The 27,843-nt window shown below is 33.7% G+C and overlaps 1 protein-coding gene across 1 annotated transcript; it reads right to left on the bottom strand.

Moving 5' to 3' along the window:
* Nucleotides 1-526: 526 nt before the first annotated feature.
* Nucleotides 527-26,205, bottom strand: LOC134233480 (uncharacterized). The gene is made up of 3 exons (XM_062715446.1): nucleotides 26,064-26,205; nucleotides 13,477-13,535; nucleotides 527-4,688 (listed from the first exon to the last, which is right to left on the bottom strand). The coding sequence occupies exon 3, from the start codon at nucleotides 4,686-4,688 to the stop codon at nucleotides 726-728; it is 3,963 nt and encodes a 1,320-aa protein (XP_062571430.1). The 5' UTR covers nucleotides 13,477-13,535; nucleotides 26,064-26,205; the 3' UTR covers nucleotides 527-725.
* Nucleotides 26,206-27,843: the final 1,638 nt, after the last annotated feature.

Raw genomic sequence — 27,843 nt, 5'->3', positions numbered from 1 at the left:
AAATTCAGTAAAACATTGTTTCATAGCAGGGGTTTGTCCTCGCCTTGTACACCTTCTTTCTTTCCGATTCAATTTTTGCAAAGTTAGGAATTTATTCAGCTCAAATCATGTTGAAATACTGAATCAAACTTCATGGGATAATATGTTGCATTGAAACAACTTTATACATTATCATATTATTGCAGAAAAGATGAAAATTATTGAGATTTCCTTTACCAGGGTGATTACCCTTAATGTCTAATTTCCTCTTGAAAGTCACAAAAAGAAGCTTTTCAAGGAACAAATAATTTATTCAATAAATAAATAAATATATGATTAAGACATATAAGAACTCTTGATGCTGAGGTATATGCATTTCATGATAACGTCTGTGACATTAAACATCTCCAAGATTTTAGAACATATTTACATTGTCATATACATTGTATAACTCATTTTTCACAAAGTCAAACTCAATAGAAAAGTCTTCTTTACTCTATGACATTGTCACAGAGCTACTAAATAATAAATGAACATTGAAAGTCATTGATCAAATGATCTATTCAGAGAAAACTCAAGAAATTGTCCTTTTACAATGACACTAGGTAAAACAATGTACACATGTTGAAAGAATGTCACACAAAAAGGAATCACTGGCATTTAGATCACTTCTGTCCAAGTCTTAATAACACATTGAAATTCATAGCTGGACAAGACTACAATTTGGCAGCAACACTTTAATTCCTTTAGACAGGCACAAGAGCTGTACAGGGGTTGGTTACGTGGTCGTCGGTGGGAGGGCAGGTGTGGTTCAGGAGATGCTCGTACCGGCGGAGTTTCTCGTTGAAGAGGTAGCGGATGCCGTTGTTGATGAATGGCACACACTTCTTGTCCCAGTGTTCCCTGTCACACTCTGTCCACAACATGACGGCTTGCCGGATCTTGGTGGTCAGGTCCTCGTCCAGACTGTTGAACCGGTTACCGTACAGCTGACGAATGGTAAACAACCTCCAAACCAGTCTCTTGGCCATCAGGTGGGGCTTGCCTCCAGCGTACGAGTGCAGTGAACACAGATCGACGGGAGTAATGGTGACTGGGGCACGCTCCGTCGGCCTGGTGATCCAGTACTTATCGAGGTTCTCGGGAGTCTCGTGGAGTATCTCGTTGATTCCATCACACTGCTTGCAGTCGTCAGGGTTTGACTTGATGCTGCTCAAGGTCCAGGCTCGGTTCTCGGCATGGAAATCGGAGTAGCTGATTCTACGTCTCTTCAGTGGAAGTGGGTTGAAGTCCTCTGAGGTAGATTCCACAGGGAATAAACGCTTCTTAGATTTTGGAGACATGGAGGATGGGACAGCGAGAGTTCTGATGTCATCATGTAGTGTCTGCTCACTCTGATGGACCCGGATGCTTGGAATGACCAATGCCAAGGCAGTAGTTGGTTTGTCTTGGTTTGTGGAGGTCTGTGATCCCAGAACCTGACGATCATAAGGCTTTGTGAGGAGACTAATTGGATGCCGTGTAGCTACACTGGTGGTGGAGAGTGGTGCTTGATGGATTGGAACTTGTGGTGCAGAAGAAGCCCCTTGTGAAACAGAGGAAGTTGTTGAAGTACAAGGTGGGCTTGGCACTGAAGGACTGACAGGTGGCTCTGCTGTAAGGTTTGCAGAACTGGACAGAGAAATAGTTGGACGTGATGTGGCTCCTGTTGACTCTGGTTGTAGGGATATTGGAGGCAGTGAGTTTGGCTGCTGTGGACGAGACACTGGAGGAGTGACACGTGTCTCTGTAGTACACCTCTGTTGTGAAGGCAGCTGCCCTGGTGGAAGACATGGTGGTGGCTGAGTAGTCGTCTGAGGATTTGGCATCTGGTGACAGGGTTGGATGTCTAGTGATGAAGGTCTCTTTGGAGGTGGTGGTAGCTGACTTGTCTGGACATTTGCTGCAGGTACAGGGATCTGTTGAGAAGGTTGTACCATAGTGGTCAGTGACCTGGATTGTGACATCTGTGTGGTGGTCTGCTGTGATGGGAGAGGCTGGGCCATTGTTGCTTGTGTTGGCAGCTTCTGGAATGGTTGCTGAGGAGGATTCTGATGAGATGGAAATGTCTGTGAGGGCACCTGCTGGAATGCTGAAGATTGCATCATTCTCTCCTTCTGTGGAGGCACCACTTGAGTCACTTTTGCTTGCATTGGCTTCTGTTGTGAATTGGACATCTGAGTTGTCTGTGTTGATGACTTCTGAGTCACTGTGGTCTTCCCGGAAGATGATGTGGTGGAGTTGGTTCTCTGCTGGGCTTCTGCAATTTGGCGCTTTATTGCAAGTTTGATGGTCAGGACATCTTGTTGTGTCAAGAAACCATTTTGGATGAGATGGTTGATTATGAGGAAGTATGTCTCCCGATGCCTAACAAAACGCCTTAGAGTTGATGATAGTAAATCTATCAGTTGCTCCTTAGTTTTCCCAAACTTGTAGATGTACCCGAGGTAATTTCTGGCCTCCACTTTGATCAACACATTGCTCCTGGTAACTAAAGCTGACTGGAGTGTATGAGCTTGTTGAGATCCACCTGTGGCTGAAGTAGATGACATCTTTTGGGATGCTAAGTCTGCTGATGTTGCTGGCACTGATAGGGGTTTTGTTGTGGCTGAAGTTGATGACACTGGTTGGGGTTTTGTTGCAGTTGAAGATGCTGGCTCTGGTAGGGGGTTTGTTGTGACTGTAGTCATTGGCACTGGTAATGGTTTTATTGTGGCTGAAGTTGATGGCACAGGTACTGGTTTTGTTGTGGCTGGCACTGGTAGGGGTTTGATTGTGGCTGAAGTTGCTGGCTCTGTTAAGGGTCTCGTTGTGGCTGAGGTTGCTGGCACTGGTAGGGATTTGATTGTGGCTGATGTTGCTGGCACTTGCAGGGGTTTCTTTGTGGCTGAAGTTGCTGGTACTAGTAATGTGGCTGAAGATGGTGTCCTTGTTACAGAGGATTGCAGTTGAGTTGCTTGTAGAGGCTGCCTTGGTGCTGATCCTTCTGTCATGGGTAACTGGGTTGGTGTACATACTGCTTCTCTCTGGGAGTTGACTGGAGGTTTCTGAGGAACATTAACAGTAGATGGCAAGTTCTGTCTGTGTGATGATGATATCTCGGTAGTTGACCCTTCCACAAACCTCTGTACTTTGGACCGTATGATTGGTGATATCCAGGTGTAATCCCTTAGACGTGGTGGAACAGTTGTGTAGTGTGTTGATGAACTGCTAATGGGCTGCTCCTGTGAGGATGTGTGGCTGGTCTCAGTCAGGCAAGAGGAGTCACACGAGGATTCCTGGCTGCTGGAGTTGATGGTTGGAGGAGTGAGAGGATTAACAACAGTGTTGGTCCTGCTAATGACGATTGGTGGCACTCTCTGTGTCTCCACGCTTGGCTTCGTTGTCACAACAGCAGTTTTCTTGATGATGATTGGTGGAACTCTAGGTGGTTGGTTGTCTGACTTTGGAGAAGGCTTTGGAGTTGATGCAAAGCTGACTGGTGACTTCGCTGTCTGGTGCAGTGGTGACTCAGGAGGATGATGGACATGTACTGCTGCATAGGTGTGGTCAGTTGTTCCAAGGGTTTTCTGATGAGACATGGCAGCATCTGATGCATTGCATGGTTTGTCAAATGGGACCTTGCTGGGTGACTGTAGCATGGAAAGGCGTTTGGCTCTGGCTGGAGTAGACAGGGCCCTCTTCTGTTTCTCCTTCATCATTCTCCTGATGTGGGCTTTGGAGGGATTTGGTTTAGTGACTTTCACTTTCTTTGTTCTGAAGCATGTAACAGGTAGACTCGCATCCAGATCCTCTGTGGAACCGGTGAAGTAGTTCTGCTTCTGTCTGGAGTTCAGCTCAACCCACTGGACATCACTGGCCTGTTGCACATTGGAGGAATCTGACACATCCACAGTCTGTCTTCTTTGGACCACCTTAGAGACACTCTTCTGGACCCTGGCGGCAAGTTTCCTGATCTTCATAACAAAGCCCTTCTTTCTTGGTGGGGATCCCCTCTCTTTTGGATTAGCCTTCAGTCTCTGGGGTGTTGGCACGTAGCTGGCTGCATGTCCACTTCTTTGTTGAACATTGCTGGAGAAGAGACCTTGCCTTGCTTTAACATCCACAGGACTGGACTGGTGGTTCTGGGAGGCAGGTCTCAGCTGAAGCTTGGGTGTGGACTGATGTCGAGGAAGTTGTCTTCGGATGATTTTCCCATGGACAGGACATGGTTGTTTCCCTTTCTGCTTCCACAACTTGACTCGAGATCGGGTGAGATACCTTGATCCCAGGTGGAGGTTCATCAGTGTGAGAGGTGATGGAGATCGTGTGTGGGATCTGGTTAGATACTGAGGATAGCACCTGTTGTCGAGTCTCAAGGGAGTAGGACTGGACTCAAGGATCTGGCAGTGAGATGGATGGTGAGATGTGGGAATTCTGTATCTCGGCCTCCTTAGAGATTGTGTTGTGGTGGACTTCAGTGGTTGGTTGGCTGTTGGTGGGTCGACTCTGGACTGATGAACTCCATCCACTGGGATCCTTAGAGGAGAAGGACTGGAGTGGCGGGTATAGGTCGGGAGCCTCACATTGACCGGATGAATGGGGTGAAGGTCACAGCTCTCAAGGTCACTGTCCATCTGCTGGCTCTGTAACACTTGTGGCTGATGGAGGACTGATGGGTTGACATCCATCTGTGAATAAGAATTACACAATTAGTCTTGTTGGGACAAAAAATCAATTATATATGTATATAACAAATACATAGGATAACACTATCAACTAGCTACAACACAAAATTTTCCACAATCCAGATACGTTGAACTATCAGAAATATGTAGAATATTTAATTAGAAAGAACTAAATGTGTCACTGTAACCTGAATCCCCTATAACATGCAGTTTTGGAAATGACAAAATATCATAAAGCTGCTTTTTTGTTAATGTTAGCATCGGTTGTCCATACCAAAACATACTACAAGGGTCATTCAGTATATATAAATAATGCATTCTCGATTGGCCTATACACATGTCTAAGGTCTTTGTACTGATTTCAATTAATGACCTTCAAAATTAAATAAAGTTTATATTATTATATGTACATATATGTGATTGAATAAGCTCTTTGACTTGCCGAAATGCCAATTGTAAAAATAAATTTTATTTAACTGCATGTGACCTTTAAATCATACATAAGGATTTTCTACTTTGGACTAAAATAGATTAAGAAATTCAAAATTGAGAATTTCTTTTGCACTGGTTTAAGGAAAACACTTTAAAGGTACTTGGACACAGATTTGAAGTTAATTTTTTCTGTATAATATCAAAAATTATATATTTTAATAGCATTTCACACAAAAATTTAATTAAAAATCTTTTTTCATTTAAAAGTTATTAAAACTTCAAATTTTTTGGCGGGTTTGATTGACACATCCTTGCACCTTCACAAATTTTAACTTTATTCTTAATCCTTCGGTAAAGTGGCAGTCTTTTTGTGTATTAATGAGAAATATTAAAACTTTAATCCAGAAAAATAATTTTTTTTCAGAGTAGAAATGTTACAAAGCAAAATTCCTTCACAAGTATTGTCATTCCGAACTAAATCTTGTGTGCAAATCGATCACACTCATGTTATGTACACAGTTTTTTGTAAACAGGGCAGGAGCTCTGTTATTGTTGATTGTTTACGATTCACCGGGTGCGTTCAATAGTCAAAGTCTGCTCACCACAACTGCACGGACTGAGAATATATTGTGTGTTTGTTTTGCTTTCGAACATGTCTACTCTGATTTTTCTGGATTATAGTATTAATATTTTTCATTTATACACAACAAGATTGCCACTTTCCCTAAGTATTAAGAGTTAACTTAAAATTTGTGAAAGTGCAAGGATGTGTCAATCAAACCCGCCAAAAAATTTAAAGTTATAATAACTTTTAAAATAAATAAGATTTGTAATTAATTTTTGTGTGAAATGCTATTAAAATATATAAGTTTATATAAATATAAAATATATATAAATATATAAAATATATAAATATTATACAGAAAAAATTATCCCCAAATCTGTGTCCAATTACTTTAAATAAAGCCAACAGACCATGAATCCTGCATGATAAAATATAATTCTCATTTCTTATTTAACAGTAAATGTGGATTATAACTACTTATCAGATGTATTATGTATGGATAAATGTATAAATAAGTAATGTTTCTGTTTGCTGCTTTTTTATACCCAGTACTTATGTACTACAGAAATATATATGTACTGGATTGAAGGCATATTCCCAATATTTGCTTGGTAAAATCATGAGCAAATGGCCCACCCTTACTTATCATGTAAGTATAAATTTTATGCAAACTCATGTGAACATCTCACGAACAACCATTCGATCATAATTAGAGGATTTAGTAGAAGTTTTACGCGCAAATTTTACAGATTAAAGTGCAAAGACCTGTGAATTCCTAAAAATTTGAACTGATTCATTTTAGTTAACAATGCATTAAATATCATTTAAACCTTTGGTCAATGCATTATGACATCACGAAATGCATCAATTTCCTCATATTCTGAAAAAATCTACAAAACCAGTCAATTTTTAAAGCTATTTTTCAATATTTAGGGCGTTTTTATTGCAGAGAAACCAGTTTAGGTTTCAGTTCAGTTTTCCAAACTTTCTATTTATTTGCAAAACCTGGAACGAACTAGTTTCAAACCAAAACTATTTTTTTCGTTTATCGGCTTTAAACTGAAACTAGTTTCCTGAAAACTTTAAACCACCTCCGGGTGCGGTTTTGGTTTCTTTTCAGCATGGCGAATGCAGAGTTTTTGGTGTTGCAATGTGACCAATGTGGGTAGCAATATAACAGAATCGACGAGTTTTCGGGGCACATATGCTGTGTAAAAAGTCATTGTTGTTTCTCTTCAATTATTTGATCAAGTTGTAAAAAATGTAACCATGTTACATACATAAAGACAAATACTAAAGTTAATTAAAAAAAGCAGAGACATAAATAAATGTTCTTTATGTCAATGATAAAAGTAGATCCATTCTTGTTAGCTGAAGTTATGGTCACCATATATCAAAGATGGAGCTAACATGGTAATTAGGGACTCAAAGGTATGTCTGTTCATTCTAAATCTGTCACGGAAATCATCCATTCTATACAAGGTTAGTATTGCCTCAACATAATTTGTGACACGAGCTTTCCGTTGTCGCCTCTTTTTTATAAGAAACTGGGTAGAACTCAGCATGGATATTACAGTTACACTCTCATGTAAATGAGAAGATAAGTTGTAGAAATATCTTCAGATTGTAAGAAAAAATCAAGAAGGCATGTCAGTTCTATGTCATTGATCTTTGATGTGTGTGTGTTTTTTTAACTGAAACTTTCCATTTAGAGCAAAACCTTTAAACCATAAAACCGGTTTCAAAATTAATGAAAACTATTTTCAAACCATAAACCTAAACAAAAACTAGTTTTTGATCAATAAATTCACCCTTTAGGGAGTGCAACCTAGCTCTTATCTAAAATAAGGAACTAGTAAATGATACAAGTTATAACTGTTTCTGAGGATTACAATATATGTTTTATTTTTTAGAGGGTGCACTCATATTATTTTTCTTCTCTGAAAGTACTCAAATATACATGTTTACATTAAAATTCAAGAACATTACAATTCCATAAAACCTGTGTTCCAAGACCTGGAGTTTAAAGAGAAAAATTTTAACTGGATATGAAAATCTATATATATGTTTCTACTTTAATTTGATGTTTCAAATGGAACATAAAGTGTTAGTCAATAAATTGATGTATCTAAAGGGCAATTTTATGCATAAAATTAACCGAGCTCTTGACAGATAAAAGTGTAAAATTTGCAATTTAATATTTCTTGTCCTATGTATTCTGTAAGTTTTGACCCCCTGTTCTAGCCACATCCTACGACCAGGTGTCATGTTTTGAATGAAACTGAATCTAAATTTTTTGAAGATGCTTTTAAATTCAAGGCAGAGATGTCTGCCACCCTACCCTTGAGGACAGGGTCATGATTTGAACAAAACTGAATCTACACTATATGGAAATGCTTCCATATTTATATGACTTATGAAGGTTTTTATTCTTGAGAAGATTTTTTCCCCTATAATATATGATCATTTGTAAAACTAATTCCAATGTATGGACCCAACCTACTACTGCAGGATGCCTTGTACAAACTTGAATCTACAATACTTGTGGAGGTTTCCAAATCAAAATATCAATACATGTACATGTTCTAATCATGTTTTTGCATGGATTTTTATAGGACTTGTCTCATGTTTCTAAATTTATTATTTAATAATTAAAATAGTAAATAATTAAAAGCATATTAGGTTCATTAAAACAGTTTATAAAGATTATTTTGTTTTTTTTGAGTTTTTACTGTGGATTTATTGCAGTAATTAACCAATTATTAGCTCGGAACTTTTGCTGTACTTTAAATTATTTATTTTGTTCTATGCTGACGATACAGTTAAGACACCACAAATTACCCGGTACTTCTTATTTCATATCATGCTAATAAGCATTGGTATCTAAGGCTGGATTCAAGAAAATTTTATTTGTCTAAAACTGTATTATTTTTTCCCTTTTATAGGGTACAAATGTCAAGACCTTTTCTAAGACTTCCAAAAACCTTGAATCTTATAGAGATGAATAAAATGAAAATTGTTGCATGAAAAAATTTCATTTTCAAGCTTCATTTTGATGCATTTCAAATTAAATATTAATTTTTGGAGTTATTCGTTCCTGGCTGAGGATCGGATATCCTTAATTGCCAGCTTGATTTGTTTGATAAAGTTGTCACTCCAGTACTTTTGTATGAATGTGAAATATGGGGTTTTGAGAACATTGATATAATTGAACACGTTCATCTTAAATATTTGAAATATATTTTTTAAGCTAAAAAGTAGTATACTCCTAGATATATGGTTTATGGGGAAACAGGTCGCTTCCCTTTGTATATAACAGTTTATATAAGAATGATATCCTATTGGACAAAATTATTGGTAAGCCCTGAAAATAAGAGTGTTTTTGTTAAATACTGTAGATTGAAGTACTTTTTTCCGCGTGGTATTAATTTATGCTGTGTACGCGGTCACAAATTTTCCGTGGAAATTTGTCAAAGCATACTGAATACAAGTTTATCTTTTAAAAAAGATAGGTGAGTTAGCGCCGTAGCAATTTTTAAACATGGAAATGAGGACCCATGATCAAGTGATTTATTTTCCTGAATTCTTTAATTTTTATCGAGGCTGGAGAGTGATACTGTTATAATTGATTTATGAAGTGTATTTTATAGACACAAAGGTAAAGAAATGAGGGGGGATTTTTGTGTTGACTTATTGGAGTTTTGGCGCAATGGAACATTTATGACCTTTACTGGAGAGGGGGGAGACTTTATATGCACTGGCGGATTTAGAGGGGGGCAGGGGGCCCGGTCCCCCCTTTTGAGTCCATAAAATACATAATATTTGATAAATCAATGGATTTTTTGTGTGTGTAGCTGTGGGTCCCTATCCTGACCTCAAACTGGTCTCCCCTTTCAAAATTTCTGGATCCGCCACTGATACAATATGGAGAAGTTGCAGATTGAGGCATTGTATTAGCTGGTTTAAGAATAAAATTTCTTGGCAGTGTAGCAAACAAAATACAGGGGAGTTAGAATAGGAATATAGAAAATAACTCAAAGTGTATGTTGTATAAAGAAATCCAGAGAGTTCCGAATGTGAAGTAGCTTGCTCCTTAGGGTCATCTTTGTCAAGAAATATTAGGTTAAAAGCAATACACATTAGAATTTTTTAAAAATAAATAATGGATTTATTCGTTATTTTTAGTGTAAATTCTTGTTTCTGGAATTTGTAAAGTTGGCTGAATTGACCAATCAGAAATTAGAGTCTATCTTTGGTTGTGCTTAGACGTAAAAGAAACCCTGCCTTGTCCTTTTTTAGAACAATCAGATAATGACTTGGGCTTTTCCGTCAGAAAAAAACCGGAAAATTTGAAGTATTACAAATATGTAGTTATCTTTAAAGTGTAAGCTACACAATAAATAAACATAGTACATGATTCAACGGAATTGTTATCGTACGGTCTATCTATAGTAGTTTTCAGTTTTCCCAGAATGCACGACCGTGAAGCCGAGCATGCGTATTCAAGAAATTTGGACTAACGTAGTTGCTAGCGCTCGAGAGCGCTAGCAATAAATGTAGGGCATATAGTGACAGTCAAGGAAATACGCGTAATTTTCTACCCGCGGATTAAACAGAGATTGAGATTCCGCGGAATTATGACCCCGTGGAAAAGTACGTCTACAGTATAGGCATTTATTTGAACAGTTTTGTTCAGAAAGTCATAAGAACCCTTGGATTTTATGTATTAAGAATATACTTGATAGGTGTGGTTTCTCAAATATATTAAATATTAAATGGCTAAAAGCTATAGTTGAACAACGTCTTACATAAAAAAGTGGCAAAGTAATATGCGGGATTCATCTAAAGGTCTTATGTATCGTATCTTCAAAAAAGAATTTGGATATGAAAAATACTTAGACTTACTACCAAAAAAATATATAACAATTATAATTAAATTAAGAACAGCAATTCATCATCTCCCAGTTGAGAATGGGAGATGGTTTGGAATTCCCAAAAAATGATGGACTATGTAATCTGTGTAATAATGGACAAATAGCTGATGAATATCACTAAATTTTAGAATGTGAAATTTTTTCAGAATGCAGAAAAAAATATCTACCTTGTAAATATTGTAATAGACCAATTTTTTTTTTTCAAATTTTCAGAATTGTTGTCATCTGCTGACTCTGAAGTATTAATTAAACTATGCAGTTACATGAATAGAATATATGAAAAAGTCTGTCCTCCATAATAAATTTTTTTCATAATATGAATGTATTTCCGCCATTTCACGTGTATCTTGTTGTTTTTCTTGTATATATTGTACATACATTGTAGAACCTCATGTACCATTAATTGGTTTGAGTGAATAAATTGAACTTGAACTTGAACTTGGAAGAAACCCCTTGAATTAAGGTTATCCGATCCTCAGGTTCTGAAAATCAGGCATTGAGTAATTGAAAATGCTCACAAGAATGTCTCTAAATTCTCAAATTAAAATGTATTTACCCATGGCGTTTCTTCAAACTTCATCTTTAAATTTAATCATATTATGTAGGGAAAATTAGTAAAACTCAAATAATTTTTCCGGAAATGCGATTTGAACTACCTACTGCATATTTTTAATTGATAATTGATAAAAAAAAATACATTTTAGGAATAAAAATCATAGGTACCCAGGCTTTTAAAGAAAATTGCATGAATTTTACACTTATTTGGTACTTTACTTTCTCTTACTTCCATCGTTTCGTAATGCATAGTGTATGAAGTGTTTCCTTTCAAAGAAAACACCGTACATCACTTCTAATTTTAAATCATGCTTATAAACATTGTTAACGAAGGCTAAATAAAAAAAAATGATTTTTTAAAAATATGCACTTTTGCTTAATTTTATGGGGTACAAATGTCAACTTTTTTAACACCATTTGTTAAAACTTTAAATAACATTGAATCATACGTAGAGGCATAAAATGAAAATTGTTGCATGAAAAAATTTCAATTTCAAGCTTTATTTTAAGACTTTTTGAATTAAATTATAAATTAAAGAGTTATCCTTCCTGGCTGAGGATCGTATATCCTTAAAAATTAATTAGACTGCGACCATGAGACCCTGTTACATTAAAGTTGACAATGGCTGATCAGCTATTCACTAAAATATATGCAATACAAAGTGAATGTTCTGCATTATGGACAACCAAAATCACTGATTTTGTCTATATGAAATGGGATATCCACCCTTATATTATATATATAACTGGTAGCAAGGAAAAATCTGTAGTACTTAATTTTCACCTATGACATCCAGACCAGTAATTTTACAAATATCTGATTAATATACACATGTTAACAAAGTTTGAATTTCATCTCTACATATCACTGAAACTGGAGGTACTGTCGGCAATGAGCTCACTAAATGATACCCCGCCTCCCATAGGAATATAATGTCAGTGTCCATGTTTTGCTATGGGAAACCCAAAATATGTGTCAGATAGATCAAGAAGTAAAATAGGAGGAAAGATTCTGTGAGAGTTTTATCAAATTTCTTTCAGTGTTATGAGAGGAGTTGTGGATAAGAGATGAGTACCCCAAAGCATAACAGATGGACGAATGGACAGCTGGACAGACATACCAATTACTATGTACTCTCCTTCTTTTCAAGCGGGGGTTATAAATATTTGTAATACAAAGTTGTGGTAAGACTTTTTATTTGATACCAACAACTATGACCTTTTGACCTTGACCTTGGAGATTTGCATCCTTGTGAAAAAACTTTAACCTTGGCCATAACTTTTGAACGGTAAGGGACAGGGCTTTCATACTTCACATATGTAATCCTTGTGAGAAGACCCTTCATTGAATACCAAGAACTTTGACCCTTTAACCTTGACCTTGGAGTTTGATCTACTTTCAAAAAGAAAACCTTGATTTTAACTTTAAAAGGGTTATGGCTAGTGCTTTCATACTTTACATATATCACCCTTGTGACAAGACCTTTCTTAGGGTACCACCTAATTTGACCTTGACCTTGGAATTTGATCTACTTTTCAAAATTGGTAACCTTGACCATAACTTTTAAAGGGTTAAGGCTAGGACTTCCATACTTCACATATGTATTTTTGTGGCAAGGCCTTTCATTAGATACCAATAACCTTGACCTTTTGACCTTGACCTTGGGGATTTCTGTACTTATGATAAAACTTTGACCTTGGCCATAACTTTTGAATGCCAAGGGCTAGGGCTTCCATCCTTCACATATGAATTCTTTGTGGCAAGTCCTTTCATTGGATACTAATTACTTTGACCTTGGAGATGTCCTACTTACGAAAAACTTAACCTTGGCCTACTTTCATATTTCACAATTGTATTTCCAGTGAGAATACCCTACTTTGGATACCAATATATTGAATTTGCATTTAAGAAAAGTTTAATCTTCTGTATGTTGCCATACGGGGGCATCAGTGTTTCACAAACACATCTTGTTTGTTCTACACCAATTCTCTGAGAAGAGAATATATGGTCTGTCTATTACTTATCTTCCCCTAGTACAGGGTGTAGCCTATCTTTTGACCAAATTTGGATCCCCTTTACCAAAAGATACTCTAGTATCTCCAATAGAGGAAAGAAGTTGAGTTTGGTCATAATTTGCTGGGTGGGTCTTTAGAAGAAGAAAATGTGAACAGTTCATGATGAGACATCAGACAAATTTTGACTAGAAAAAGCACACTTCAGCCTTTGGCTCAGGTGACCTAAAACTCTATGTAATGCATTCTCATGGTCCATAAATATATATAAAATATGTAAAATTGTCTTTACCTTATTTCCTTTTCTTTGCTTCTGCTCAATCTTCTGGTTACCTTAGGTAACTTGGTAATCTGAAATCAAAGAAAAAAGAAGGTTGTTAACTGCAAAAATCAGTGAATCATATAGTACTTTTAAAAATTTTAGATAACTTTTGAATTTATTATTTTACATTTATTAAAATCAATTTCTTATTTCATCACATTCTCATTACATGAATAATGACAACACCATATGCTTGTACCCAAATCTTAAAACTTGCATAGGTTTTTGAAGTTTCAATGTTGTTAACCTTCTCTGAGGTGACAAAACATGCTACTTTTAATATTGGCTTCCATTTAATGAAAATAAACAAAATAAATGTTTTTACACATGAAAGTGTGTTAATCATTTTGTATTCTGTTTTCACAAAAAGTGAGGTGATATTAAATCTCATTTGTCTGTCAGTCTGTTGTTCTGTCTTTCCATCACAAAAACTAAATAAATAAGAAATAGGACTTTCAAAATACACAATATTTTTGATCTTGTGACCTTGTCCATCAAGTTTTACATACTTTTCAAAAAATGCTCATTTTTACGCCCCCTGATCGAAAGATCAAGGAGGTATATTGTTTTTGCCCTGTCTGTATGTCTGTTTTTAGTCCTCTACCGGTGAAACCTGAGGGGACTATATGCTTCCTCTGCATCTGTCTGTCTGTCTGTTTATCCATCCGTCCATCCATAAGTCTGTCTGTCCTACTTGGTTTTCCGCACTTTTTTTCTAAGCGCTTGCAGATATTGAGCTGAAGTTTGGTATGTGAGTGTAACTTGATGAGTTACAGACCAAAATTAAATTTCGTTTCATTTCATTGATTTTTGACAGAATTGTGGCATTTTTTCATTTTTCATAAGGGTTTAAGGTCGGGTTTGTGCTGCGCTACATTCCGAAAGTCAACACGAAATAAACACGAAGTAAATACGAAGCGAGAAAAAGATGTTGAAAAAATGAGTTGAATTTTCGTTTTTATGTGGATTATTTTATTAGATTAAAGGCATCCACAACCTCAAAATCAAGCATTTTTAACTTAGTCATACTGGTAATTTTTGCATAAAAAGGAGAATGTTTTTTCTGTCTGCCTGTTGTCAACATTAACCTAGCCCATAACTATTGAGTGGGTAGGGCTATTATTTCATATTTCACAGGTATATTCTTTGTGATAAGACCTTTCTTTGGGTACCACCAAATTTGACCTCTTGACCTTGGAATTTGACCTACTTTTACAAAAAAAGCACACTTTAACCTTGGTTATAACTTTTGAAAAGATGGGAATAGGGCTTTCATACTTCACACATGTATTCATTGTGACAAGCCATTTCAGCTGGTATAAATATTTTTGACCTTCTAATCTTGACCTAAGAGTTTGATCTTTTTTAAAACATTAACCTTGTTCATAACTTTTAAAGAGTTAAAACTAATTAAAAGGAGAACCAACCATTTTGACTTTGACCTTTGGAGTTTGACATGCATTTTGGAGAATTTAAACCTAATGGGGACATCATTGCTTCGCAAACACATCTTGTTTCTTATAACTTTGGACTGAGAAGAGATAGGGCTTTCAACATTTACATTTCCTGTGACAAGATATTTCTTAGCACACTATGATTTCTGGTCCCTTGACCTTAACAATTAATCTAATAACTTTGGTGATAACTTCTGAATAACATATAAAAGAGCATTCAAATTTAACACAATATGCCATAGAAAAAAATGACATCTCACCCACAAAGATACCGAGAGCATGGGACCACAATTCTCTTAACTATTCTGGATGTGTTTCTTCTGTTTAAACATTTCCTAGGTAACTAGGTCTATGCCAGTTTTTGATGTCATTAAAGCCCCCTTAGACATTTCATATAAAATTTCTTATAACTTACAGAATAGATTGGAACAATACCTAGTAATCAATTTTTCTCAGCAACACTCATACTGTATAGAAAAAATGTCATCTTTTAGGTTGCAAAGGTAGGACATACCATTGCTTACAAAAACATAGACAAATCATAAAAAATCAAACTTACGATTTATAGTTATTATACAGATGATGATTCATAAATATTTAAAAATTCATAGATGTACCTTACGCAGTTTTAATTTTATAGCATAGTTCATGATAATAGTTCATGAATTTTTTCATAACCCCTCAAGTGAGGATTATAATTAATATAAATTGTACAATAGCTTGTATGCGATGAGTGATTTTTACATGCATTATTTATTGAAGAGTTCAAGGTTGAATACATTATCATTTCACCAAAGTGCAATGTTTTGTTCATGCTGAGACAATAACACATTAAAAAAAAAGTGTGGTAAATAGCTCAATCAAGCTATTCTAATAAATTTGATAAAGCTATAATAATCGATTAATAATAAATAAGCTACAGCCAGATAAATCAAGAGACTGTAATAATATCACCAATCATAATCCTTCTTTGATTGAGATGAAGACTCTTGAGACATCCAAAGATTGGAGTACAAGAAAATTCAAAGAATTGTGGTCCCTCGTTTTCGGTGTCTTTCAAGGTTACATGTCATTTTTTTTATTGCATATTGTTTAAATATAAATACCCTTTCATATGTTATTTAGAAGTTATTATGGAAGTAGATCCTTTTAAAAATAAGGTCAATCATAGTCAAGGGGTCAGAAATCAAAGCATGCTTGGAAATATCTTAATTGTCACAGGTAATGCACTTGTAAAATATGGAAATCTTTTGTCTTCTCAATCAAGATTATGAGGAAAATTAACATTTTTGAAAAGAAGGTCAAACATCAAAGTCACCGGATAAAATGTAGTAAATTTAGAAAGGTTTTGTCACAAGCATTACACAGCTTTAATATGAAGGCCCTATCTCTTTTCCTTCAAAAGTTTTTACCAACTTGGAAGGTTAAAGTTTTTTGACAAGTAGGTCAAACTTCAAGGTCAAGAGGTCAAAAATCGTAATGATATAATAAAATGTTTTCGAAGGTAAGTAACATGCATGTGTAATATGACAGTCCTATCTCTTCTCATTCAAAAGTTGTGGCCAATTTAAAGTGATGTTTTATATTTTTTAAAGTATGGCAAACTTTAAGGTAAAAGACATGGGGTCACAAATCATAGTGTATTTAGAAAGGTCTTGTTCCAGGATATATACATGTGTAATATAAAAGTCTTATCTCTTCTCATTCACAAGATATGACCAAGGTTAAAGTTTTTGTGACAGATGGACAGACTGACAGATGGACAGAAGAATGAAATTTAATGTCCCCTTGCTTTCACGAAAATGGGGGACAAATTAAAATAAACAAGAAAATTAAAAGAATTGTGTACGTCCCCTGCTTTTGGTGTCTTTGTGGGTGAAATGTCATTTTCTGTGACAAATTGTGTCAAACATGAACACCCTACTCATATGTCATTTAGAAATTCTCACCAAGGACGATTTTCTTAAAAATAAGGTAAATCGTTCAGGTCATGGTCAAGGGGTTAGAAATCATAGCATATGCTCAGAAATATCTTCACAAGTAATGCACATGTCAAAATTTGACATATTTAATACGAAAGCTCTATCAAAGGTTATAAAGAACAAGATGTGTTTGTGAAATACTGATGACCCCATATGGCAACATAGCAAAGATTAAACTTTTCTTAAATGCAAAATAAATATATTGGTACCCAAATTAGGGTTTGACCAAGTTTAAAGTTTTTCATAAGTACAGAAATCTCCAAGGTCAAAAAGTTGTTGGTATCCAATGAAAGGTCTTGCCACAAATAATACATATGTGAAATATGAAAGTCCTAGTATCTACTATTCAAAAGTTATGGCCATAGTAAAAGTTGAAATTTTTGAGTAAAAGTGAGTCAAACTCAAGGTCAAGGTCAAAAGGTCAAATTTGTTGGTACCGAAAGAAAGGTCTTGTCACAAGGAATACACATGTGAAAATATGAAAGTCCACTAAATCAAAAGTTATGGGCAAGTTTAAAGTTTTTGTGATGGACGGACAGACTGCCAGTTCAAAAATCATTTAAAAAATCAGTTATTTGATATTGTAATAATTTTTTCAACCCTTAATTTTTTTATTTTGTATAGTTTTATTAGCTGACCTGTGCTGAAAGCTCAATTGAGCTTTTCTGATCACATTTTGTCCGGCGTCCGTCTGTCTGTCCATCTGTCTGTCTGTCTGTAAACTTTTCACATTTTCGACTTCTTCTCAAGAACCACTGGGCCAATTTCAACCAAACTTGCCACAAAGTATCCTTGGGTGAAGGGGATTCAAGTTTGTTCAAATGAAGGGCCACGCCCTCATTCAAGGGAAGATAATTGGGAATTAATGAAAATTTGGTGGCATATTTTAAAAAACTTCTTCTCAAGAACCACTGTGCCAGGAAAGATGAAACTTATGGGGAAACATCCTCAGGTAGTGTAGATTCAAGTTTGTTCAAATCATGACCCCCGGGGGTAGGGCGGGGCCAAAATGGCCGACCATGTTCAGGTAGTGTAGATTCAAGTTTGTTCAAATCATGAATCCCGGGGGTAGGGCGGGGCCAAAATGGCCGACCAAAGTTTTACATAGAAATATATAGGAATAATTCTTTAAAAATCTTCTTCTCAAGAATGACAAAGCCATAATTCATCATATTTATATGGAAGCATGCTCAGGTAGTGTAGATTGAAGTTTGTTCAAATTATGACCCCCGGGGGTAGGGCGGGGCCAAAATGGCCGACCAAAGTTTTACATAGAAATATATAGGAAAATTCTTTAAACATCTTCTTCTCAAGAATGACAAAGCCATAATTCGTCATATTTATATGGAAGCATGCTCAAGTAGTGTAGATTCAAATTTGTTCAAATCATGACCCCCAGGGGTAGGGCGGGGCCAAAATGGCCGAGCAAAGTTTTTAAAGATATATATTTCTTTTAAAATCATTTTTTAAAAAATAGCAAATCCATGATTGGTCATGGGACTACTTTTGGATTTAAACTTAACAATAAAAAGCCATTTTCTACTTTTTCCTACCCTTAGTGCTCAGGTGAGCGATGTGGCCCATGGACCTCTTGTTAATTCTGTGAAAATAAGTTGCTTTAATAAAGTAAATACGCTTCATTTTACTATGATGCACGAAATATTGCACAATGGAAACCCCAGTCGGCCCCTTAATTAGTGGAGTAAACATACCAAATATGAAGTCCTTATTTTCTATGGTTCAAAAGCTATAAGTTCGAAAAAACTATTTTAGTATACAGGTCACAGTCAATGTTATAAGGTTATTGACCTTGGTGTCATTTGAAAGAACTAGTGGAGTATGCATACCAAAAATGACTTTTGAACACGTAGAATTAAGGTTTTCATATTTCCAAGTGTATTCCTTGTGACAGCTAGGACCCTTCTGGGAGCTGACTGGGGTTTATTGTGTGAAAACTAACACTTTAAGGTCATTGGCAACGCAGGGTTTTCGGAGAAAAAAGGTTTATACCCAGGTTTTTTTCCTTTATAAAAATAGTCATTGAGAGTGATCTCCCGTATGGAATTCTCTAGGCGGTGAAAACCAATAAAGCGTGTGTTACATACTGAGAGGTAAACAAAAGCACGTGTATGTTTTTCATCTGATATACTCAACTCTACAGTAATATAAGAAAAGCAGAGATGGGACAGAAGCTGAGGGGACAGACAGCCAACAGGGCGCTATTTAGAATAAGTACATGTATGCTGGGAAGTGCAAAGAAGTGACATAATTATGCTGAAAGTGGTGATAGCTAGGTAGACCAGATGAGAACGATACTATAGGTTTTGTGAAGGAGGCATCATTAAAAGTTAATAATAATTCCTTGCCAAGATGTTTAATGACAGTTCCTTTCAAATAAAGTAAATTATAGTATAGAAACAACAACCAGTCTATTGATCATTATGAATAATAATTAGATGTTAAGGGAAGTAACTCAAAATCAAAGAACAGTGCTGGTATTTCTGTGTTTTGTTTCTATATTTGCAATTTGAGCCAAAGTATATGTTTGTCATCAGAAATGAAGATTCAACAATGTATTTTATGTGCAAACTTTGTGAAATAAATTGGTTTTAGAAAAAACTTATGGTTAAAAATAATATAGGACCATTTTATCAACATTTTACATAGGAAATGCATTGAGAATTGTAAAAACATTGATTTGACAAAATCTTTAAAGGAAGGCTGGCTTGATGGGTAAAAAGGACCTGAATTGAACATGTTTAGTACCATTAAACCTGTTCAAAAGTTCTTGAAAAATTCTATACAAAATCCAGAAACGTTGCCAATGTCCTTAAGGACAGATGATACAAACAAATTTTTCTTCGGTTCTTCGGAGAAAAAATTCTAAAAACCATCCACTTTTCTAAACTTGTGACATGATATTAAATCTTTTTCAAAGAAAAAATTTGTTTGTATCATCTGTTTTTACAAAAGTAACACTTGGACTTAAAACTATGGCAACAGCATGGCCATTCATTTAAAAGAAACATCCTTGGTCTTTTTTTGTGTCAAGTTTAATTGCAGTTAGATAAAACACGATTGCAGGACTTTGAAAGAATTTCACTTAGTTTTTTTTTTGTAACGATAGCAAAACATTTTGTTAAAATGAAAATTCATAATCTGAATATCATGAATCTTTATAATTTAGTCTACTTGTGTACCAAGGTTTATAAACATTTGATTAAACTTGTAACAGCTAGAAGTGTCATTTTGGAGAGAAAAAAACCTTGAATTATTGGAATTACACTGTACTTCTTTTTGTCATCAGGGCAACACCATTCAATGAAAACTTTATATGTTTGAATATAGTTTTCATATGAAAAATGTTTTTATGTCCCCACAATTGAGGATTAGGTGGTACACAGTTTTTGCCATGTCTGTCTGTTTGTAAAAACTTATACCTATCTCATAACATTTGAGTAGCTTAAACTATGGCTTTAATATTTCACATGTGTATTTTTGTGACAGGACCTTTCTTTGGATACCAACAATTTTGGCCTTTTGACCTTGACCTTTGACTTGTATTTAAGAAACTTCAACCCTGACAATAAGCTGCCATATGGGGACATCAGTATTTGACAAACATATTTTGTTATATTATTGGAATCTGATCAAAACTGTAAGAGTAGTAGCTAAGAACTAGTTTCTACTTTTTTTCTATGGTCTATGTTTTTTTTAGTAGCTAAGAGTTTCTACTTTTTCTACCCATGGCAACCCATATAATTTAATCAAAAACTGCTAAACAGAATTATGTATCTAAGCAGAGTCTATTTGTTGTCCTCCACTTTCACAAAGAGAGGGGACTTTAAATTGGCATGTCTGTCTGTCAGTCTGTCACAAAAACTTTCACCTTGCATGGTCATAACTTTTGAATAAGAGATAGGGCTTTCATATTACATATGTACTTTACCAGTGACAAGACCTTTCTAAGATTAATACACTATGATTTTTTCAAATTGTGATCATGACCTTGAGATCTGACCTAGTTTCAATGAACATTGAATTTTGTGGATCTGCTCAACAACAAATTCCTTGAAAATTGGTGCTCAAGAATTATATTGATGAAACCGCAGTATCTTTCAAAAAGCTTATATTTACATTTTTGTGAATTTTAATTTTTGCTTATGATGTTGCACTTTCACTGCGTTCAACATTTGTGACATCAAAACAAAATGCATTCTTTGACCTTCTGACCTCTTTTCACCAAAATTTTCATTTACCCGTATAGGGACCATGACAAAAACGATCACAAAAAATTATAAGAAAATTTATGTATCTTAGTGTTATCTACTTGTGTGCCAAATTACATTAAAATTAAATCAAAACTGTAGAAGAGGGGCTCTTAAAAGTAATTTCACAGAAAATTCAATTTTTAGCAACCATGGCAACACTGAACAAAACCACGCATTAAATTATGTATCTTAGTGTAGACTTTTTTGTGTCAAGTAATATTTGAAATCTTTTTAAATTTCATGAGGACATGAACTACGATGGTATACATTGGCATATATCATTTCATGTCAGCACGTTTTATAATTTAGCACTTCATGATAAATATAGGCAGACATGAAGCATTGTTAAGTTCATGTGCTTCATGATTCTCAAAAATTGCATAATTTTTCTGATTTCCAACTACCACATATTTCTGTCATTTGGTGATTCTTTTTTAAGTTTGCATTTTTTACTCCATTTCACAATGGTAGTATTCTTACTCATACCATGGTAGTTCATGAGAACATATGAACTTTTTTAATTTGAAAGAATCTTAACGAACAATATTTAGAAGTGTGAAAATAATTATATAATCAGACTTAATTGTATGAGAAGTAACATTTTAAAGGAATTTAACAGAAACTTCTATTTTAATTAACCATGGCAGCACCATTTATGACAATCAAAACACCTACGCACGTCTGAAATATTAGTATTATTGTGTGCTGTAGTATTATTGTGTGCTGAGTAATCTTTAAATTCAGAGCAACACTTTTGGAGGAATATCATTTTAAAGGAATTTCACAGAAATTTTTCAGTTAAAGTAACCATGGCAACACTGATCAACGAAATCAAAACTGGTGAAATATACTTGTGTGCCAAGTGATACTGAAATCAGACCAAAACTGTAGCAAGAATATGCATATCTAGTGTTTTGAATAATTGTTAACAGATAGACAGGCAGCTAAACAGGACAAACGAAGTACTATGGCATAAGCTCTTTTAGTCTCTGACCAGTACAGCTAACATAAGATATATATCAACCCTAATTAGAGAGAGGGATTGCATTTGGAAGGAATACAAAGAAATTTGACTTGAAATAACCTTGGCAACACAATTTATTAAAATCAAGACCTTTACAAGTATATATAACTTATGAAGAAAATCATATTAAGAAGAGTATTTTTTTAAGACTATCAAATTGATTAGAATTAGCATAGTTTTTCAATCTAACCAATATCTATACATGTATTTATTTCAAGAAATTTGTACCAGTTTAAAAAAAGAATTCATTTCAAACTAACCAATTTTTCAAATGAGGACAATTCAATGTCCCACCACCACCACCATTATTGGAATTTTTCAAAGACTAAGGGACATAACTCTGTCAAAAATTGCTCCATCACAGCCAAAACAAAGCTTGACCTAAAATATTTATGCAAGACTTCTTGATTTTCATTTGGAATAGCTTATCAGTAAAGGATCGACCTTTCCAAAATACAGATATTTGATTCAAGCGATTAAAATGACATGAAAACAGAATCAAGAGTCATTTGTTAAAAGAACTGTTTAGTAAATCTCATTGTGGTGCTGGAAATCGTGACATTACACATATTCTCAGAAACGTGCTCTTTGTTGACATTTTTTTAATGAGAATATTAATGATTTTTTATTGGAAAGGGCTCTGATTGTTTTTGTGGCTTTTGCTTATCAGTTGTGAACACCATAAGGTTACATTTATGATTTATGAATTTCTAAGAAAATAGTGATTAAAAATAGTCCGCATGAATAGTTAGAACTGAAACAAGGCTTACATCTCTTTGGGAAAAAATACAAATTAAACAACACAGACATAACCGAAAGGCGTGTTACTATTTTTAGAGTATTTAAGGCAGAAAATAAACAAACGTGTTTTTTTTTTTACAACAAGACTCTATATTTATATCATTGCAGTAAAGTATAAACGATCAGTCTGCATGTATTCTCTTTAATAATTCACGTAATTAGTCAGCATTTTATTATTTTGCCAAACAAGAAATAAAAATCGAAAAGACTTTAATTAAAATATTACCATATAAGGTAATTAAGTTGAATTAGTTTGTTGACAATAAAAAATATTTACCAAAACATTAATTAAAATGTGTAATTTCAAAATTATTTGGGATTTTTCCAAGGTGCATAACTCTGTTAAAAATGGTTCGATCATATCCAAAACTTGACCTAGATATTCTTATGATAATCTGTACACTTAACGACGTTCGATCCTGATATTTAAAGTCTTAAACTTTTTTTGTCAAGTATATTTTTAGTTTCTACATACATAGCTTAATTAAAATTCAAATCAAAAAATGGGGGTCAATACGCTTATTTTGGCGCTACAGAACATTTAATATGACCTTTTTGCACTGAAATTTTGTGTCTTAATTAAAAATTAAATTTTTGACGTTTTCCCTCCAATATTTTTATCCTATTAAAGCATGAAACAAAATGAATTCATAGTTTGTTTAAAAAAAGGCACTTTAAAATTGTGACTAAGAAAAAGTTTTAAATTGCTTCGCATAATCAACTATATGATCTTTCTACACTAATAAAATGTGATTTTTCCGGCATTGAAAATTTAATAAGCAAGAAAATTACGTTAAAGTCTTAAACTTTTTCTGATTTTAAGCAAATAGGTCAAAGGTATCTTGAATATTTAGAAAAGAACATCAAAAGTGGGGGTATATGATGTAAATTTTCAGATATTACTAAAAAAAGTGTCAATTTTACGTTAAAATTGACTAAATTTTTCCCCAGATTTTCAGAATATATTTACTATTTTGTCACACTTTGTTGAAAGAATTCATAAGAAATAATTTAATAGATATTTCAGAACCAGCATAACACATTTCACTGCAAAAATCAGCTTTGTGTGCAACCAGCATGGAACAATAGGAATCCAAAATTAAAAGTACTGTTATATTAGTTCAAAAGGGGAAAAACTGATCATTTTCGTCTAAAAAAAATCTTCCGCCACAAAATATAGTCCCTAGCTTAATTCTACTTAAATGAAATTTATGCACGGTTTTTTTCATTAAATACAGTTCAATTTGCATTGTAGAATTCAGATTTAATGTTAGAACTTTAATGCAGAATTTGTGACCAAAATGAAGGATCCACGTCCTTAATAGGTTTTTTTTTGTGTGAAAACTACAATAGCGAAACTCTTCATTTTTATACCATATATAACTTACATTAACTTCAGTGTACATGCCAAATTTAGGGGAAATCTATCATCCAGGTATTTTTAAGGAACCGTCTCAAAATACAGATACATTAACTATGGGATTATATGGGAAATTGCGAAAATTTCGCACTTTACAGCAAATTATACAAATACTACAATAGACTTTTTGTTCAAATTGTATTATTTGATGAGTAATACTATATTGTACATTATATGTAAGAAACACAAAATTCTACCATCTTATTACCAGCGGGGGCATCTCAAAATGCCAAAAACTAACGAATTTTCCTGTTTTTATAGAGTACTACAAGATATGACGGGCGGAAAGAATTTTTATGAAAACATGATAAAAAAAATAGAGATATTCTCAAATTTCTATGTTTCAAATTTCAAGAGAGTATGTTTATTATTTTTTCTTTTATAACACTTTTATTACCCTTTCATTGAGAGCTTCAGTTTAACATAATGTCAAAAACACACTGTAACGACGTCAACCTACCTATCAATTGCAAAATCAGTTAAAAAAATCGGTTATATGAAATTGTAATTACATTTTTAAACCTGTAGTCTCTTAATTTTGTCTAATTTATCAATTAAGTGGAAAAAAGGTTGCATTAAAACAGTATAAACGCTTCATTTTTACTATGATGCGTGAAATATTGCACAATGAAAACAAAAGTCAGCCCCCTCAATTTCATTTCAATATGTGCAAACTCTGCAAAGAACATAATGGGAAACTTGGTGGACCTTCAGACAGACAGACAGACAGCAGCAAAGCAAAAATGTCCCTTCTCAGAAGAGGGGCATAAAAATACATATACGAAGAATTTTTTGTTTTTCTTTCAGATGATTGTCCAAGTTATTTTTTTTAAATAATCAAACCTAATAGTAAAAGGAGTAGCATTTTTAAATTCATAGAAATGGCTCTTTTTAGGATTTATTTTTCATTTATTATCTTTCTTTCTCTTGTCCATGAACCCAACATTTAATAACTCTCTGATGAGACTGTAGCTCTACTGCTTTTTACTTTGTACATGTCTGACACTCTATTGGAATTGCAAGTTCACAGGACCAATGTATAAAGTCATAACCCTTAATTAGACTGATATGTCAGATTAGTAGCATTGAAATAATACCCCGAAATTTGATGTCAAAATCTTTCATCAAAATAAGATACTTGTGTTGAAAATAAGAATCATTTACCTTAGTGTAGTTTTTATGGAAGCTTGAAATCAGACTAAAACTGCTGTGTTTCAAAAAAATTCTAAAAAAATTAAAATCAAAGTACTCATAGTTTTCTTTTTGCTTTTAAAAACTACAGATTATGAAGAACTGCTAAAAGAAAAAAAAATATATTATTCCTTATACTGAAGTAATCTTTTAGTGTTTTTCCAAAATGTTTTTTAAGTCATCTTTATTATTTTTTTTATTCATTACTTTTTGAAATTGAAATTCTGTTTTTCTAAATAATAATCTACTTAAAAATATTCAAAATATAAAATTCTAAAATGATTTACCCATACATCTAACGGTGAAGAGGTACATACCCAGTATATATATCTACAGGTAAGGGGGATACTCAGTCTAACTACAGGTAGGGGAGATATCCCAAGTATATAACTCCTGTACAGGTAAGGTACTTACCGTCTGATGACAGGTGTGGTGGTCCCCGACAGGTAGTCAGGTAAATGTCCCTCCCTGGGCTGCTGTGTACTTAAGTAGTTCCTGGGTAGCCAATCACAGCCAACATAACATCTGAAATCTGACCAATCCCATGACATTTTAGATTTTTCTACAAGAAAAAAAAAAGAGAAAAATAAAAAATAATTTATTAAGAAATCTTAAAATAAATAAATATTTTTTTAAATAATCTCTCAAAATATTTAACCAATACTTTGATTTGTTTATTTCTTTAATGAAAAGAGTACTTTATACAATATTGAATGGTATGGAAAGCAAGACAAGAAAACTTACTTTCTTTAACAGTTTTTTCTTAAAATATTATTTCTCAAAATATTTTACCAATACTTTGATTTGTTTAATTCTTTGATAAAAAGAGTACATCATACAATTGAATAGTATTGGAAAACAAGACAAAAAAAACTTACTTTCTTAAACAGTTTTTTCTTGAAATATTTTTTCTCAAAATATTTTACCAATACTTTGATTTGTGTAATTCTTTGATGAAAAGAGTATGCCATACAATTGAATAGTAATGGAAAGCAAGACAAAAAAAAACTTAGTTTTTTTTCTTCTGCTCTCAACATTTAAACATGTAAAAAAGACTTAACAATCTAAAAATAATTTGTTTCAGTCTGTAGTTTTCAACACTCATAAGACATCACATTACTATAAATTTGATATTACATGTAATTAAAAAAAAATTCTGTGAACTACACAAAAGTATAACATGTATAATTTAAGGACAATAACAGAACATTATATATTTATGAGTATGTCAGAAGGAAAAATGTGTAATGTATTTGTAGTAGTTTACTTTCAATGACAAAAAATTGAATACATAATATTAAAGAATTATATAAAAGATTAAATACCTGAATGATTGAATTAACTCATTAATGAATTTGCTACAACCAAAGAAAAAATGATAATTGATTGTGATTCTTTATTTTTTAAATCTAGCTTATTTATGATCGTGTAAAATATTATTTTTGCTTACCTTTTATACAAAGAGAGGATTGCTCTTAGGTTTTGCATGTTTCCCAATATTTATTGAATTATTCAATAAAATATGCTTAAATCAACCAAAGAAAAAAAACATTAAAATTTAAAAAAATAGAAATAGTTTATCACTATATATTTGTAAAAGTTGCTCAATGTTCATCTTATTGTTTACTTTGACTTTTTTTATCACAATGTACAAATATAAAGAAATTTGTTTGGATGCATATCTATTAAATTGTTATCAGACATCACATTTACAGATGTAATTGCTGTACTAATAAAATTAAAAAGGGGGGATCAAGAACTTAAAGCTGAATGTAATTACTACATAATGATAAAACAGTGATTATTTCCTCCCATATATAATTTTCAAAAAAAGTATTCTGGGGGTATATAATATTAACCTAACTTAAGAAATATATAAATATATTAAGGCTGTAAAATACATGTGTTTGAAGTAAAGAATCTGTTTACTTCTTTTATTTTATATTTATTTATTTAGTTATTTATTTTTAATTTTTTTTTTTTGGTTTATGTTAAAGTTTGAAACACTTCTGTGTGAAAAAGTACTGCTTGTACAAACACAGGAGGTGTGAATGTGTGTACCCCCAATCCACACACCTGGTAAATACAGGTAGTCATGTGTATCCTCACCTGTACAAACAGGCAGGTACACAGTAGCCCTCAAAGGGAGCTGTGGGGGTACCTAGTACACGGGAGAAGCAGAATAGGTAGTCAG

The sequence above is a fragment of the Saccostrea cucullata genome, unplaced genomic scaffold, assembly GCF_032062105.1.
Source record: "Saccostrea cucullata isolate Sc308-1 unplaced genomic scaffold, CSIRO_AGI_Scuc_v1 ctg258, whole genome shotgun sequence".
Taxonomy (NCBI): domain Eukaryota; kingdom Metazoa; phylum Mollusca; class Bivalvia; order Ostreida; family Ostreidae; genus Saccostrea; species Saccostrea cuccullata.
Note: the sequence above shows the minus strand (reverse complement) of the source record. Positions and strands in the feature narration are given on the sequence as shown.